We start from the raw sequence: 19,277 nt of genomic DNA, 5'->3' as shown, positions 1-19,277 counted from the left end.
AAATGAATGTATTCAAACACAGTGTATTTCATAATGTTGACACCTTTAAAGGTACCTTTTTAACGTTTGACGTACTTGTTCCCTCCTAGTTCTATTTAATTTTAATGGTCACACACTGTCTATAGTGGGATTTGAGCCCACAATCTTAGGGTTTGAAGTCCAAACTCTTAACCATTACAACATGCTGCATTTTTAAGCTACGATCCTAGCTGATATATTTTGGACTAATTGCTGCCAAGTTATATCACTTTTAGATATTCCTGATAGGGGTGCACAAACAGTGTGCTACATAATGGTGACATGATGGCTTTGACTAATCATGTTAATAACCATTTTGTTTATTTTTTAGCAGTTCTCCTCAATAATAAATTTAAGCTAATTGTTTCTAATAATTGGGTAGCATGATGGCAGCCCGGCTGCCTCGCAACAGAGAGGCCAGAGATCATGACCCAGGTCCTCCCTATGTGGAGCTTGCATGTTCTTCCCAAGTCTAAGGACATGCAGGTTAGGTGGACTGGTAATATTAAATTGTCCCTAGTGTATGTGTGTTGGTGTTCACCAAGTGATGGAATGGTGCCCTGTCCAGGATTTGTTCCTGTCTTGTGCCCTATGGGTGAGGGCTTCCAAGTGACCCTGCTCAGGGTGAAGTGAGTTTAGAAAATAGGTGAATGTTTCTAATTTTGTTGTTGTTTTGATATTTAAAAAAGGGAACATCAAACTGAATAATCATACTGGCAGACATCAACTGCCATCTGGAATTATAATATTGCCAACTAGTGCACAGACTTCATTGTTCTGGAACAATGTTACATTTAACAGCTTCACCACACACTCACAAGTGCTCTGCGGCAGCAGCATTGTTCTTTGTGCGGATGTGTCATCCTTTTTTATTGATCATCATAATAAAAATACTTAAAAAAGCAAGTTCTAAATCTTAATTACTCATTGGTGAATGACTACAGCTGTACATATTTAACAAGCATATGGGAGGCATGGCTATCAATGTGGAATGTGCATGTTCTCTCCACGTTTGTGCTTTTTGTTTCACCAGGCATTCTGGTTTTCCTTCCACAGTTCAAATTTTGGTTACTGCATGACTCTAAATAGGCACCTACGTGGGTATATGTGTGAAGAGGCCATGAGATGGACTGCCACTCCATACAGGTTTTTGGCTAGTGCTTCTGGGACATTCTGTGGACCCCCTTAGCACTGAACTGAGTTAAGCAGGCCTTGGAATATTATGCTGCCATCCCCCCTAGTTAATGAGGTATTCTAATACAACCAAATTCCCAAGGAAATAAGACGTACAGTATGTGCCATGGCGCGTGTACCATGAGATTTTTAGATTTATGCTGCATATTAAACCTATGAACTACTCTGACTGCCAAAGTTTGCAGCTGGAACACCATCGCTTCTTACTGGCAGAATTTGACCATCAACCCGTCCGTTTACAACAACAACAACATTTATTTATATAGCACATTTTCATACAAAAAATGTAGCTCAAAGTGCTTTACATAATGAAGAATAGAAGAATATAAGACACAGAAAATAAAATAAGTCAACATTAATTAACATAGAATAAGAGTAAGGTCTGATGGCCAGGGTGAACAGAAAAAACAAAAAAAAAAAACTCCAGACAGCTGGAGAAAAAAATAAAATCTGCAGGGATTTCAGACCATGAGACTGCCCAGTCCCCTCTGGGCATTCCACCTGACATAAGTGAAACAGTCCTCTTTGTATTTAGGGTTCTCACAGAAGAACTTGATGATGATGGTCACGTAGACTTATGGCTTTCAGTCCATCATTGTTGGAGCATCATGATGCTTTGAGTAGGTGGAGGTGGCGCAGGCCGCCACCACAAAGAAACCGGAAAAAGAAACAGAAGAGAGAGTAGGAGTCAGTATGAATTTTAGAGCCATTATGAATAGTTATTATGATGAATTGAACATACAGAGTATCAGAATTAAGTTAAAGTGAAGTTATGAGAAGGCCATGTTAAAGTAATGTGTTTTCAGCAGTTTTAAACTGCTTTACTGTACTAGCCTGGCGAATTCCTATTAGCAGGCTATTCCAGATTTTAGGTGCATAGCAGCAGAAGGCCGCCTCACCACTTAGCTTTTGGAATTATAAGGAGACACTCATTTGAAGATCTAAGGTTACGATTTGGAATATAACGTGTCAGACATTCTGAAATAAGATGGAGCGAGATTATTTAAGGCTTTATAAACCATAAGCAGTATTTTAAAGTCAATTCTGAAAGACACAGGTAACCAGTGCAGTGACATCAAAACTGGAGAAATGTGTTCGGATTTTCTTTTCCCAGTTAGGATTCAAGCAGCTGCATTCTGCACTCGTTGCAAATGATTTATGTCTTTTTTGGGTGGTCCTGAGAGGAGTGCGTTACAGTAATCTAGGCGACTGAAAACAAAAGCGTGAATTAATTTCGCAGCATCTTTCAGTGATATAAGAGGTCTAACTTTTGCTATGTTTCTTAAGTGAAAAAAATGCTGTCCTAGTGGTCTGATGAATATGCGATTTAAAATTCAGGTTACAGTCAAGTTACCCCTAAGTTTTTTACTTCCGTCTTAACTTTTAATCCTAATGCATCAAGTTTATTTCTGATAGCCTCATTGAATCCATTTTTTGCCAATTACTAAAATTTACAGTTTATCTACTTAGCAATTACTTGAAGACCAAAATCTCTTTTTTTATTAAATCCATATTCGAGCACGGCAGTGTAGCCGGTCTAGTCTAAACTCGGTGCATACCCTACAGAACAAATTTGTGGTAAAAAAATATTAACCATGTATACATTCGGCTGCTCCCACATACTGAAATACATAAAAAAAATAGAAAATATGAAAGATCAGCTATTTTTCCCGAGACGGTACGTGTCACGTATCTTGAAACAAATGACAAGAATGCTGTAGAACTGGACGCCAGGCGGATTCAAAACGTACAAATCCTGCCGCAAAGTTCTCTGGAACTTGTCGTTTTAATTTCGCTTAGAGTACAGTTAAATATTCAGTATGTCTAAGTTCGTTTTTCAAACTCATAGGAACAAGGAGCTCCTGCTGATATGACACACACACTTGTGTATATTATATATTATAAATATTATATGTGTGTACATATATATATATTAAATTAGTTAAATAAGTAAATTGTAAATAAACCTTGGAGATCGTTCGGGCCAAGTCATCGAACGACTCTTGTTAGGTGACTCGAAAAGAAAAAGCACTATCATCCACCGTACAAAGCTACATTTAACGAATGAACGTCATTTCCCAGCGTGCAATACATATCCGGCTTGCTTTTCCCAATGCGAACTACAAGTCCCAGCTCTGCCACTGCTCAAGAAGAGTGAAAGGCTCCTGGCGGTAGCGGTTGCATTGCAGCTTTATGACAGCTCCGGTCCTGACAGCTCGGATTTAGTTTTACAACGGCAACGGGATACCGATTTCTAGGCTTTAATTCAAGTATTGAATACCGGCCCATTATTTAAGGATACTACAAGCTGTCCCCGATGCCGAGTAATGGATAACGTGGTTGGCTCAGGAGCAAAGGAGATGGTCGAGCACGGGGCTGAGCCGGAGCTGCAGCCAGGAGAGCCGGAGCGGGGTAGAGACGCTTTGCAGCAGTGCGTCCTCATCCAAAACCTCATCGACATTTCCCTATCCAGTTTGCAAGGGCTGTGGACAAAATGCGCAGCTTCAAACGACCTCACCCAACAGGAGATACGCACTTTAGAGGTAGGCATAGGAGCTGTCGCCTCTCCCTGCAACGGTCTTCTGCAGCTGCCTGCGGTGGGCGCGTCCCTCCGAGGAGCCAGCTTCGGCGATGTCCAAACTTTATACTCCGTCATTGGGGATTTCCGCTTGTTTGTGCTGTTAATGTGTGCGTGTCCAGCATTCCTCTGTCAGTCGGAGGCAACGTGCTTTATTTTATGTCAGTTTCACTATGAAATTTCGACTGTTTTGTTTTTCCTTGTTCCTAGACTGCGCCGAAGCCAGCGACGATAGAGCTTGCGGTGAAGCCCTCAGCAGACTATTTACAGGTGCTATTGAGCGGCATGCTTAAGACTTTTATATGATTTGTTTGTGTTCCGGAAGCGCAGTGTCTACCTGGGACTTTAACTAGGAAATGTCACTTGGTAATGGATGGTCCCTTTCTGGTAACGGGGAGACAAAATGCGCAAAAGGCACACCTGTCTGGCTCGGTGACGTCACTGACTCGCACCTGCGCGCGTCTGCAGAAGTGAGGCTGGCAGGTGGCTGAAGTGCCATCGGGCCTCGACCTTGTCATATTTGTGCGCGTGTAGTATCCATATTTAAGGTATTACTTAAAAAGTGAACACTTTTATGTTTCTGTTCTTAGTTTAGTAGAAACTCTCTCTCTTTTTTTTTTTTGCACGCACCTTTTCTAACAATTCACCCTCTTAAGTTGATAGGGTTGTAAGTGAATCTAATGCCTCTTAGGCGAAAGGTGGATCTGTTCGACTGCTACTGTTGCAATGGTTTGTAAGACATTTGTGATGCAATGCGGGCGGTTCTGCCCTTTCCTCCTAGTCATGCTTTTGTGACACTTACAAAACCTGTTAAACCTGGCAGCGTGTAGGATGAGCACTGTCAATGTGTGCTGTTTTCATTATGTCTTTTTCATTAAACATTTTTTATTTAGGGCAAACAGTGAGCTAGATATTGCATTGATTAAATCTGTTTTATTATTACTATTACAGTTAATCAAATAGCTGATTAGAATAATGAGTATTAGCATGCAACATGTAAACGTTTTTAATTCCAAGCGAGGACCCGTGAATTTTCTTAATTTTGCTTTACTCTTACTTCTGTATGTTTGCCCAGTCAGAATTCAAAATGCACATGCAAAATGAACTGGTATATAACATTCCATGATAAGCAGGTTACTTTGACTTAAGTAGAATTTCTTTTAATGATTATAAATGTGACAGAAGCAAAAATTCAATTAAAAGCAGAGTTTGCATTCCATTTTATACAGTTAAGGAAGCAGATTTGTGGCCACAAAGATCTCTCTCCAGATAAAATTTATGTTTTGGTGTAATTCTTTGCTGTTTGTGTATTCTTTCTGTGTTCTGTTTATAGTAACACTAATACATATTTGAAGTGTTGCTTTCAAGTTTTGTTTGATTCTGTTCACCTTGAAATTTGTTGCATTAAAAATATTAAATGATGTGCATTAACATTGAGTTTGTATAAACAAAAAGCTAGTAAACGTTTAGGACCTGCAAGGACCCCTTCTTTATTGAAGGTATGTACAGCGGCATGGTGGCACAGCATGCTTTTTTTTTGTTGTTGCTTCAAAGCACTAAAACCTCTTAGGTGCCATTTCAGTAAAGTTTTGAAAGTTGTTGTTGATTCATTTCTTTGGATCTAATATTGCACTCTAAAGGTTTATGTTTGATAAATGGCAGCTTGAAAATGGGCCAACATGTCTACAGTTGTGGATGTGATGGGCTTGTTCATTATAGAGTGTTGTTTTTGCCCATTACTAGCAGCTTAGGCTTTAGCATCTCTTGGCCTTGTAGTGCAAAGAGCAATGATGTGCATATACTTGAACTATAAGACATCTGTCTTTTTATATACTTTATCCACAAAGATTACAACTTGCTAATTATTTTCATTGTCATTTAAGTCCTGTTTTACCATACATAATATTTCCTTCATCACACTATATTCCCTTGTTCTTAATTAAGGGATTTATTAATGGATGGTGATTGATGTGTCTTTCTATATATTTTTTTTTTTTTTTGTAGTAAGCTCGTTTTTCTAACTGGTTTAGACTCTGTCCTAAGATCCATTGCCTCTGGGATCCTACAAGCTCAAACTGAGTGTTTGATAATGGACAATATAATTATATAATATCACTCTCTGTAATCTTCACTTGGTTTAAATACATTGACACAAATTGTAAGTGAGTTGAAATGAAGACTGAAGCAAGCACTATGGTCTCAGATAATGTTTGTGTTTGCATATTTGCAAAAACCCTGCTCTTACAGCAGCATTATTTGAAATCTCTATGTTACTCGGGTGTTACAGTTTAGTACATTCAACAAAATGGGCAGAGGCATGTCTAGAAGGTGCTGGACAGGCCGTACTTAAACTAAATCACATATCCTGTTACTGTTAAAATATTTCTTTGGCATTAGAGGTATTATTAAAGCATAATTTTTGTTTGCTTTTCCAAGATTTTTCCCCGAAGATTGATTGTTTCTGTCAAATGTATTATTCTAATTTGAAATACGCAGTGTTAAGTGTCACAGCTGAAAGTATTCACAGTGCAATATAGCAATTACCCAACCCAAGAAAACGCTACTGTCTTAAAGACAAGAGCCCAGAAATCATAAGCAAAAATCACCTTTTGCCTTTAACTTCTAAGGTGATGTTTTGTATCCTCAAATGTAATTGGAAAATATGCTCTAAGAAAAAAATATCTGGTAGTATGCATTTTACTATTCTATTGTTTCAAGGCATATAAGTAATGAGTATGATTTTAAAAGTGATTGTAACTCTTGCAAAGCTGTACATCTTAACCATGATTAAAAACTGTCCTCTATGTAAATGTCCATCACTTTATATTTTATCTGTGAAGCAGATGCATTTGTCCTTTGCTATCGATCATACAGTCATTTGCTTCATTAAATAATCTTCCACTTAGGCATACTCTGTATATAAGCTAATTCATGCCAACAGGGGAGATTGTGGAAGTCTTAGTGGTTGTACTTTTTCAATACTACATAACAGAGGAAGCACAAGTTTTTGCGACTGTGTCAAGCAAGACTGGTTAATGGTAAACCCACATAATATTGCTAAATCTGTTTTTCCATTTCGCATAACCTAAAAATGCAAAAGCTGTAATTTGTCAGTTCTAGGGGTTTTCATTTTCAAACAAAATGAGTGTGGGCGTATGATCGAGTTTGCTCTTTGATGGACTGGTTCCCTCTTTGTGCTTGGTTCTTACCTTCTTCCTGATACTGCCTGGATACAGGCTGTAGTAGCCCATGACCCTGTAATTAAATTGAGTGCATTTTAAATGAATGGATGTCTTCCAGGGAAGATATTTTCAGTATTTTGGTAATTGTGACACTAGTATCATTGTAATCATATTTATACAGTATATAAGATCAAATATGCAACAAGTAATCTAAAACATATGGTAGAAACAACTATTTACTTAATTCTCAGTATTTCAGAACCCTTCTTTAAGCATTTTAATTTTCACTAGACATAATCGGTAGAGCAGTTGTTTTCCATTAAGTAAAGCCACTCACTGCGGTTGGAGTGCAATATTGCATACACAGCCATCCATCGTTTTTTGAACTTTCTCATCTATCCACATATTAAAAGGACCACTAATCTGTGCTCATTCCAGTTGTTATACAGACTGGAAGTCATTTTGTAGCAGCTGAGAGAAACACTTTGATTATTGAATGTCAATAAATATTTAAAAACAAGTTACTTTTATCAGTGGATCACCAGAGTGACTAACTTAATCATTTCATTAATCATTCCATGTCTACTCTCACAGTCTAGTCACTCTGCAACCTGAACGATTCTTATAAAACAGCATTTATTGCAAACATAGCTGTGCACATATACACTTTGTATAGTTTACAAGATGTTTTGCAATGACTGCAGCATTATGCTTTTAAAGAACAAAATCAGTGGTTATTTTTATTAATTATGGAAGTAATCTATAGCAATAGTGAATGGTCAGTTATGTCTGTCTGTTTTCCTTTGTCAGAGTGCATAGCTTGCTCACTTGATGTATTTTTTTTTTATAAAAATTATGCTGAGTTTTGGAAATGGGGGGTGGGACTTAGACTAAAGTGATTGTGAGCAAGCGCAAATATACATCAACAGATACAGTCATGTGAAAACATTAGGACACCCTTTGAAAGCATGTGGTTTTTTGTAACATTTTTAATAAATGGTTATTTCATCTCCGTTTCAACAATACAGAGAGATTAAAGTAATCCAACTAAACAAAGGAAACTGAAGAAAAGTCTTTTCAAGATCTTCTGTAAATGTCATTCTACAAAAATGCCTATTCTAACTGAGGAAAAGATAGGACACCCTTGCCCCTAATAGCGAGTGTTACCTCCTTTGGCTGAAATAACTGCAGTGAGACGGTTCTTGTAGCCATCTACCAGTCTTCGACATCGGTCTGAGGAAATTTTACCCCACTCCTCAATGCAGAACTTTTTCAGCTGTGAGATGTTTGAGGGGTTTCTTGCACGTACAGCCCTTTTCAAGTCACCCCACAGCATCTCAATGGGATTCAAATCTGGACTTTGACTTGGCCATTCCAGGACTCTCCATTTCTTCTTTTTCAGCCAATCTTTGGTTGATTTACTAGTATGTTTTGGGTCATTGTCATGTTGCATGGTCCAGTTCCGCTTCAGCTTTAATTTTCTAACTGATGGTCTCACATGTTCTTCAAGCACCTTCTGATACACAGTAGAATTCATCGTGGATTCTATGATGGTGAGCTGACCAGGTCCTGCTGCAGCAAAGCAGCCCCAAACCATGACACTTCCACCTCCATGCTTCACAGTTGGTATGAGGTTCTTTTCTTGGAATGCTGTGTTTGGTTTACGCCAAACATGTCCTCTGCTGTTGTGTCCAAATAATTCAATTTTGGACTCATCTGTCCAAAGAACATTATTCCAGAAGTCCTGGTCTTTGTCAACTTTATCTCTGGCGAATGTCAGTCTGGCCTCGATGTTTCTCTTGGAAAGCAAAGGTTTCCTCCTTGCACACCTCCCATGCAAGTTAAACTTGTACAGTCTCTTTCTGATTGTAGAGGCATGTACTTCTACATCAACAGTAGCCAGAGCCTGCTGTAGTTCTCGAGATGACACTTTAGGGTTTTGGAGACCTCTTTTAGCATCTTGCGGTCTGCTCTTGGGGTGAACTTGCTGGGGCGACCAGTCCTGGGCATGTTGGCAGTTGTTTTGAAAGCCCTCCACTTGTAGACTATCTTCCGGACAGTGGAATGGCTGATTTCAAAATCTTTGAGATCTTTTTAAATCCCTTCCCAGACTCATAGGCTGCTACAATCTTTTTTCTGAAGTCCTCTGACAGCTCTTTTGTTCCCACCATGGTGCTCACTCTCACTTCAACAGTCAGGAGCACACCAAACTAAATGTCTGAGGTTTAAATAGGGCAAGCCTCATTCAACATGCAGAGTAACGATCTACTAATTATGTGCACCTGGTGTGATATACCTGTGTAAGATCTGAGCCAATTTAAGAGGGAATACATGTGAGGGTGTCCTATCTTTTTCCTCAGTTAGAATAGGCATTTTGTAGAATGACATTTACAGAAGATCTTGAAAAGACTTTTCTTCAGTTTTCTTTGTTTAGTTGGATTACTTTAATCTCTCTGTATTGTTGAAACGGAGATGAAATAACCATTTATTAAAAATGTTACAAAAAACCACATGCTTTCAAAGGGTGTCCTAATGTTTTCACATGACTGTATATAAAATCCTACTCAAAATTTTTATGTACAAATTATAATTAGTTCACATCTAAAATAGAGTTTTTTGTTATTTTACAAAGGAATAAGCTCATGTTCAGCCTTTGGAAAAGTTGGAAACTGAGTTCATTAAAGAAAGCATAGAAGAAAAACAAATTCAATCTATCAGTGGTTATGGAAGAAACAGAATCTCAGCTTGTGGTTTCATGTGCCAACAGTTTCGACTTTCACATTTTTATACTTGTTTCTGTAGCCAAGTATAAAGAAAGGCTATGTCCAGTAGAAACAGTAAATGTGGCGGACAGTTTTGCAAAGATGTGAGTAATTTGATTCTGCAAGTTTTACATGCACACATAGACGACTTGGCATTTTTGTGATATTAGGTTAGGGTAACTGGTCAACATAGCTTTGTAGGCAAGTAGCACATTTAAGGATAACTCTGAAACTGATCTCGTTCTTTCTTGTGGCTTATATTGTCTTGGATTCTGTTACATTTAAGAATTTTAACAGTAGAATTTTGAACTTTGTAAATCTTCTTACCAAAAACCACTCTTTTGCTATACACAGATTTGATCTAAAAGGCAAAGCTTGCCCCGTTTTGGAGTCATAAGTACGCAAAATATGGGTGTTGCGAAGATTTGTAATTGTACCTTTGAAATTGTTCTAGCTAATTTACCTGTTTTTTGTTATGCTTATTAATAGTTTGACATTTTTGATCACATTAGAAGAGTGTTTTGAAGTAATGCATTATTTTGTGATTCATGCCTCTCTCTCTCTCTCTCTGAAGACTTAGAGGTTCTGATGTTCAACTGAGGTATGCTGAGAGAAGGAGCACTTGTTACAAGAAACCATTTCATAATTGTTTTCATTACTGCCTGTTAGTGGCAAGAGTAGCACTATGTATTTCGTGATACACCACCAAGTTATGGAGAAGTGACATTTGTTAAGAGAGTTCTCAGAGGTCAGATCAAAAATTATGAACTGTCTTTGCCATCTAACCAAAAATCCCTTGGATGCACTGCTACTTAAACATGTTTTAAAATTTTAACGATGCATCAGCATACATGGTTATTTATGAAGCTAGTCTGGAGCAGATGGGTAATTGTAGAACTTTTACCCTTTCAAAAATGAGAATGGTTTTGATGTCAAAACTAGGCTTTAACTAAAAGTTAAGTAGATATACTAGAATGTGTGTGATTGTTAGAAGGTCTTGCCTGAGAGAGAAGACCTTCTCTTAGATTTTGTTTGTGTACTTTTGTACAAGTGAGTCTCTAGAATGATCAATGTAACACAAAAATAATTACTTATTTTTAAAGACGTGATGTGTTTCAATCTTGGTACTAAGATGAATGAATTGGTTATTGTTTTACATTTTAAGTCTTTAAAATTTAAATTTTAATATTTGTGTAACTGACCAACGTTTTAAAAGGATGTTGTTTTCTGAAGTGCAAGTGTGGTTACTGCTAGCATTCCACTGAGTTTATGCAATATGATTAAGTAGATTATAGCTTTAATGAATTAATGTTTGATGTTATTAGTCTCATCAAACAATAATAACCTAAACCAAGTTTCATTTTCATATTTGTGTTGGTTCCAGTCCTGCACCAAATGAACCCTGAATCCTTGTGTGTGTGTGTGTGTGTGTGTGTGTGTGTGATGCCTAAATTGGAGCAAGGGGTCAGAAAATGTATGGCTTTTGTCAGGGTTCATGGATAACTTCAAGGAAGCAATGACTTGATTTCTGAAATAATAATGAAATAAAATATAATAAAATGTTATTTTGTGGAATTGGGAATCTGCTTCATGGATTATTTCCTGTATCTGTTTTTCTTATGTTAACGATGTTCTTCCAATTATACTTCTCTGTCATAGATTCAGTGGTCTGTTGTTAGGACAGTCTTTCATACATGTTAGAGGGAAATTCATGATTTGTGTCTGCGGGCATCTCAAAAATCTTAAATCACTTATATAGTATACTATTAGATCCTAGTGTTACCAGTTGCCTTGGTCTTAATTCATGGTATAAGTGGTTTGACTACTATAGTCTGTTCTAGTGTTACATTATTTGGGTGCAATTTCCTACTGCTCCATAGTGTGATATAATCTGTAATGCTAAAGAAAAAGCACCTGGATTTTCTGCATGATATGGCTAAAACCATTAACTAGAGGAAAGGGTGAATAAGCATATGTTAGTGGTATCATTTTTTAAGTGCTTATCTATTTTATTGATGTACTGAAAATAACTTTCTAAAGTCATCACATTATGGAGTCTAAAAGAATCAAAAAGAACTGCAATCACAATGATTTCATAAACTGGAATGCATGTAATAAATAAAAAGAATAAAAATAATTTTTTTTTCAGTCAGTGCTTTATTGCCTTTAGTAGTTTGAGATTGTTGCAAAGTGTTTAAACTTGTTGATTTCTGCAAGTCTTGTAATTGGTTATCATTTGCGCTGTACACTAAGTATGCACTAGGAGTATAGCTCTGTAGCTTATACATCAAATGTAATTAATCCATCCATCCATTTTCCAACCCGCTGAATCCGAACACAGGGTCACGGGCGTCTGCTGGAGCCAATCCCAGCAAACGCAGGGCACAAGGCAGGAACCAATCCCAGGCAGGATGCCAACCCACTGCAGGACACACACAAACACACCCACACACCAAGCACACACTAGGGCCAATTTAGAATCGCCAATCCACCTAGCCTGCATGTCTTTGGACTGTGGGAGGAAACCGGAGCGCCGGAGGAAACCCACGCAGACACGGGGAGAACATGCAAACTCCACGCAGGGAGGACCTGGGAAGCAAACTCGGGTCTCCTAATTGCGAGGCAGCAGCGCTACCACTGCACCACCGTGCCGCCTCTCAAATGTAATTAATTGAGTGTCAAATTAAAATCTATTATATCAGCTTTTATGATTTTTTTTTGCATATTTTCATATTGTGATTTTGACTGTGAAAAGATGGATGGAGTAAAAACTGAATAAATGTATAGATATATTCAGCATGCAGACTGTCTTCCTCACTGATTGCTCAATAGAACTTGTTAAGTTCCCTTCCTTTACATCGATTCTTACTTTAACAACAGAAGGTGGCATGAGACAAAGGAAACCATGGTTAGCTGGCTGTAACCATATTTACTGACATACACTTAAAGGCTGACCTTAATATATCGATACAGAAGCCTGGTCAGGACCAGGGATATGAACAATTTAGGATGGTGCACGACAGTGGCAGGGCTTTATAAGGCCATGGCAAGAAAAAAATAGATATGCATTGGTAATGCACATCCCCATGCCAGTGAAATAAATTGTCATGTTATCAAGTTTCAGTACGTTTGGTGCATGCCAGATGCCCTGGAAGGGTTACTAGCATGTAAGATGACATTATAGTGAAATAGCAATTATTGTCTGCGAATATGCTAGAGAACAACCAACCTAAGGCTTCTTGACACTGCTTTAAGAAAGAACATGGGGTCAGGGAGTGAACAACTGAGTTGTCAACACTTCCTGGCCACTAGAGTGTGCATGGTCTCAAGAGGAAACATATGGATGGTGTTGTTAAATTTGAGAACGTATGCAGCCGATGAGCAGCCTTGGAGACCTAGACTTTTATTGCATCTGAAGGTTCAGAAGTGTAAGGACACCATGGACTAGAAGGTGTTTTGCCCCTGGTGATCCTGTTGCAAATATAAGGCTGATACTTAAAGTGATTTTGTGGCAAGTCTGTAAGAGATTGTGGGACAGCATATAAAGCCACCCCTTAGCCTGGGCTTAATGAAATACAAAGTTGGGTGGACTGCTAATGACAAACACTTTATAAGCAGAAAGAAGATCAGTCAGAACTGGGAAAGAGGAGAGTCAGATGTAGTACAAAGGTATGAAAGTAAATCTGCCATTCCCATCGATATACAGTACAGGTTTACTAGATTTTTGGAAGTAGTTTCCATAAAGAATTCAGAGTTTATTTTCCTGTGTTTAGTTTTTACTTTGTGTTCTCCCAACATTTATACTAACTTTTTGCTTTATTTTGATTAATAAATTCATTTTTGTGTACCTTTGGCCTCATCTAAGTTATTTTTGACCAGGAATGCCTCAAGTGTGACTACCATTGTTTGTGCATATATTTATACAAACAGATAGATAGATATAATCTATTTATCCCCAGGGAGAAATTTGCCTTTTTACAGAAGCTCAATAAATAATAAACAAATAAATAGTTATATTTTGACAAACTACAAACTGTCAGATATACACCAGAATGTCTAAAAAGAAAGAAAACGTCTGACTTGACAGCTACTGTACAGTCACAGTTAGGCGTTATCCAGGTTTGTTGCTGTCGGTATAAAAGAGCCCCAGCAGCGTTTTTTGACACTCTTCTGTGGAATAATTTCTTGGCTGAAAGTACTCAATGTTAAGAGTGTCAGAGAGAGGACGTGCAGCATTGTTCATAGTAACACTGAGCTTTGCGTTCATTCTCTTCCCTTGCTGCTTACCTCCAGGAGGTTGGGAGTGTGTCCCATAACTAAGTGTCCCTTTTAATTAGCTTGTTGGTTCTGTGGATCACTCCTGAAGTGGTATCACAGAATTGTAAAATATGTGAAGGATATTACTATCCATATTAAATGAGCGCAGTGTCTTAAGAAAAAAGAGGTTGCTCTGCCTTTTTTTATATACTTCCACTGTATTACAAGACCATTGCAGCCTATCACTGGTGTGGACCTCCATGCACTCGTAGCAGTTCATTTACATCCATACCCATTCCCTGAATAGTGACTGGACATAGAAGCTCTTTGGTACAATGAAAGTCAATAACCAGTTCCTTGGTTTTGCTCATTTTAAGTTGCTGACACTTCTTTCTGAACCAAGAAATGATGTTCTCCAACTGACTCCTATACTTTGTCAACTGGTGTTATGTTTATAGTCTGAGGTGTGAAGAGAAAAGGAGACAGGACTGTTCCTTGAGTTGTTGCAGTGTTGGTCATATCCATATCAGAGACTCAGGCAAATTTATATATTCCTCTCTGTGTGCATTTATGATTTTTTTATATATATACACATTTCTATATATTATGTGTATCTATATACAGTATAATAGAGTGACAGAGAAAAACATCTCAGCATCAGATTTTGTTGTCTGCTTTATATATATCTGAGATGCATAAAGTATGCTTGTATAAGCAATATTAATAGTAACATTTACTTTTAAACGTTCTTGTTTAACTCAGTGCTGGGGAGTAGCAATGGCTGGACATACAAATAAGAATTTCACTGTTCTTTATGTAACAAGACAACCACTACTAGCATGACTGAATGTTATAGGTTTTGTTTTATTTTTTTAAAAGAAGCCACAGATTTTCAAATTCAAGTTCATGTTCAAACTATATATTTCCAAAATTTTGGATGAACTGGGAATTATGTTTCAGAAGTTTTTCAACTAAGACATTCTGAAATTTTGTACATTAATTTTTGGCATCTTGAGATCTATTGACATTAGAGGTTTAAGGGCTTGGGACCACAGTCACCAAGAGTACAAATGGTAACACACTACACCGTAATGTATTGAAATTTTGCAGTGCCCGCAAGGTCTCCCTGCTCAAGAAGGCACATGTACAGGCCCGTATTAAGTTTGCCAGTGAACATCCGGACCTGTACATGTACATGAGAGGCATTGTTGTCAATAGATTTCTGGATAATGCTTCAGAACATATGCTGATGACTCATAGAGGAGGAGGAGTTCCATGCACAATGAATGTCTGCCACTGACCACTTGACTTTGATGATTACATCTATGTTTCACGGTCTTTACCAGCATTTGCCTAATTATAGGTTTATTGGGTGATTTATTGTCATATATACAGAGTACACTGAAATTGTTTACTTCGTGTGCTAATCAACATTTAGAGTAGCAGTTGCATAATGCTTTGTTGGATGTGCCTCAGTTGTCCTTTTGACAACTGTAACACAGTACTTCATGCCATGACATAAAGCGGCTGGCCACAGAAATTTTACATGATGCTGTTTAATTCATATATTTAGGTTAGTTTTTAGCCAATGAATAACTCCAATTTTCTACTTTTGGAATTATTTCTAGACATGGCACAACTGTTATCTGTCTTTTACTAGTGAGTTTAATGGGTCATTCCTTATGGATAAAGCTTTTGTTAAAGAGTGTCTTCTACATATTGTTAGAAGAATTTGTTTCTTTGTAAGGTATCCATTAATTAGATCAGTTATTGGTCTCATCTGTTTCGGGAGATAGACGTTAGTAGTGGTGTTATTTTACTTTTTTTATTTTTAGCATTGTCTCGAGGTATCCTGTATCTACTGAATCGAGGGGCTTTGATTAAAGTAAATCTAAGTATACATATATATATTATACATATATATTTATTATACATAAGTATAATAAATTCAGAGCACTTGGTGCTCAGTTGGAAGATGTTAAGGAAATGTTCACGACCTGTATTAAAATAATTGAACAACTGGCATCTACCACTGACAAAAAAGCAACGGCTCCAAATTCCAAATGCAAAGTGCTTAGAGACAGACTAGCGGCACTTGTAGATGGATACAGAGTAATAATATTAAAATCAAAGGTCTCTCTGAAAACTGTGAAAATCTAAATAAACCCAGTGAAATTCATAGCTAAACTATTCTCTAAAATAATTGGAGAGGACTTCAAATTGGAAACCGCGATATCGACAGTTTACTGCATATGTGGATTGAATGCCTCTAAACCTAGTAGCCTCATTTTATGTTTCAACAAGTTTACAGTCTAAATTAAATGTGATTCACTTCACAGACTGAAGCAATAGATTATACAGGGTGGTCCAGATCTAATTATGCAATTATGAAAAGGTGAACACATCGCACCCGCTGTTTGACTGGCAACCGTCTCCTCGCCATTTTGGAATGCAGGGTAGGTGCTGCCATCTATTGGCAACAAAAATAATTTTTTGTGAACTCTCTGTGTAATAAACTTAATAAGTTATAGCTTAATGAAAATTGCATAATTAGATCTGGAACACCTTATATTTGAAAACAACTGCATTTGTATTTTCCCTGATTGTTCATCTTCAGCAGCTGCTAAGTGTGCCACATTTTACAGTATTAAACAGCATTTACGGAAAGCCAAAATCAGATGCAGCCTCTTGTATCCTGCTAAACTGAAAGTGGACTTTTAAGGCAAGTTCTACATTTTTAGTTCTCTGGATGAAACAGAAAAAGAGCTAAGAAAATTGATCCCAGCACTTTTTGAAATACGATCGTGAATCAAATTGTGTCCTGGCAAGGCAAAGAAGATTTTATCTGCAATTTGGTCCATTTGCAATAAGACTTTTGCCGTAATTATATATTCTGTTTCCTTCTTGGCTACTTTTATGTTTTAATTACAGTTATATATTTTTTTCCTTTCCAAAGGGAACTGTTTAACATCATACCCTTGGTTTATTGTATTAGGACTGTACTATCATACATTATCTGCTTATCCATGGCTACTGTTTAACATCATTAACTTTGGTTATTCTTTCAGGGCTGTTTAAGATTATATTTTAAATTTATAGTATTTAGACTGTATTGTCAATAGATATCTTTACTTTAATCCTTCTACACTGCTGCTTGGGGGGCTTGTTTTGTTTTAGACGTACTCTGTCTCTAGGTATGCCAGAGGACTGAGACTTTGTGAATGTATGCAGGCAGAATGGGGCGGGTGGGGGGTGTGGTGGTTTTGAGAGAGCAAGCTTTTTCAAATCTATCTTTTTAACCCTTTCAATTGTAAGTGCCAACACAACAATAGGCTTGATAGCAAAACTTCCTGGCAAAATTGGAAATTAAGGTTAAAGGTACCTTATGTAATAATGTACTACCTTAATTTAATACTATAAAATGTCAACAAATGTTCAGAAGCAATGTCTCTACGACCAAACAGTGAACTTTGTGAGTTGGAATGTCAAAGAACTGGTCTAAACACCAAGATAGTATTTTTTTTTAAATAAACCGTAAACCAAGAAGGTATCAGAGTTAATCAGTGAAATTAACAGAATAGATAAAGAATGCGCCAGGTTCCCAAATTAAGCATTTTATAGAAAAAGATAGGCTTTTCATACAGAACTTGATCTCTTGACAACAAAAGAAATCACAACATCATTACTATGAACACAGAGAGAACGCTAATAAGATTTTAGTTCAACAAATCCACAAGCAGGAAATTCATAATGCAATACCAGTAATTGCCAACACAGACAGAGACAAAATCATTAACCATAAAAATATAATGCACACATTTAGGGTGTACTCAATTTATTCTGTGCCCAAGCATGTTTGTCCACATATAACCCTGCAAAGTCTTTGTTTGACTAGTATGATTGCACCGTGCCCTAGCACGCTTGGAAGAAGTGGGCCTGAGCATCATTTGTCACTGTAAAAATCTTCTTGGATGTGCAGCACGATTAATGGCAAAACATTGTGCTGCACACTCAATAAATATGTAAGAGGGTAAAGTGTTATCCTGTCCTGCACAATTCCAAAACGGCTACAAAATAAGGGAGATACTTAGCTTCCAATCTTTGACACCTGTTTAATGTAATATATTCTCCCACAAAGTCTAACACCCCAGAGATCTTATTATTGTTGGATACAGAAAAAGAATTTGATATGTTTGAATGGGACTACCTATTCACTGCATTACGCAAAATTTGTGTTTGGCCTGAACGTATGTGTATGGATCAAACTACTGTATACCAGTCCAGAAGCTTCAGTTTGTATTAACAACATTGTTTTAGACAACTTCAAAACAGAGTGTGGTACAAGACAAGATTGCCCTCTGTCACCACTGCGATTTGCAATCATCATTGAGCCGTTAGCAGTTCATTTTCAAAAAGCTTCTGAGATAAAGAGGATTATCAGAGAAGGACTTTAACAGAAAATATAACTTTATGCAGAAGTATACATGTATGTATATATATATGTATATATGTATATATGTGTATATATATATATATGTATATATATGTATATATATATATGTATATATGTATATATATATATATATATATATATATATATATATATATATATATATATATATATATATATATATATATATATATACTAATAAAAGGCAAAGCCCTCACTCACTCACTCACTCACTGACTCATCACTAATTCTCCAACTTCCCGTGTGGGTGGAAGGCTGAAATTTGGCAGGTTGATTCCTTACAGCTTCCTTACAAAAGTTGGACAGGTTTTATATCGAAATTCGCGTAATGGTCATAACTGGAAGCAGTTTTCTCCATTTACTGTAATGGAGATGAGCTTCAACGCCGTGGGGCGGAGTTTCGTGTGACATCATCACGCCTCCCACGTAATCACGCAGTACATAGAAAACCAGGAAGACCTCAAAAAGCGCTCAAGAAAACATGCATTATATAATTGAGAAGGCAGCGAAACAATAAGAAGCGAGTTCTGCTACTGGAAACAAAGCACGCATGTAAACCTACACTTTAAATTAAGTTTATAGACAGGCTGGCGCTGGCGTTTGTAATTTAGTGCCTGCCCATATAAGGCCATCCGTCAGCGGCAATCCAATAGCAAACTGCCACGGGTAAATATTCACGGGTGAAGGACTGTGCTTATGGAGAGGAAGATGAGATGGTCAGGGTGGTGTTTGACACAAACTCAGCGAAACTGCCAGAGAAAGTTTTAAGTGCCAGGACTAAGGTAACATTAAATAAAGCTATGGACATAGCACGA

At 37.3% G+C, this 19,277-nt stretch overlaps 1 protein-coding gene across 2 annotated transcripts in view; it reads left to right on the top strand.

Moving 5' to 3' along the window:
* The first annotated feature begins 3,324 nt into the window (after positions 1-3,324).
* Positions 3,325-19,277, top strand: part of LOC120531347 (kinase suppressor of Ras 1-like) — a 205,869-nt gene continuing 189,916 nt past the window's right edge. Inside the window, exon 1 of one of the 2 annotated variants that reach the window (XM_039756660.1) lies at positions 3,325-3,755. In XM_039756660.1, the coding sequence (XP_039612594.1) occupies positions 3,540-3,755 (216 nt within the window). In that variant the 5' untranslated portion in view covers positions 3,325-3,539. The remainder of the gene's footprint in view (positions 3,756-19,277) is intronic. The other variant, XM_039756661.1, reaches the window with a different exon arrangement.

The sequence above is a fragment of the Polypterus senegalus genome, chromosome 6 (genome assembly GCF_016835505.1).
Source record: "Polypterus senegalus isolate Bchr_013 chromosome 6, ASM1683550v1, whole genome shotgun sequence".
NCBI classification, from domain to species: domain Eukaryota; kingdom Metazoa; phylum Chordata; class Cladistia; order Polypteriformes; family Polypteridae; genus Polypterus; species Polypterus senegalus.
The sequence above is the reverse complement of the archived record's forward strand: the minus strand, read 5'-3'. Positions and strand labels throughout refer to the sequence as shown.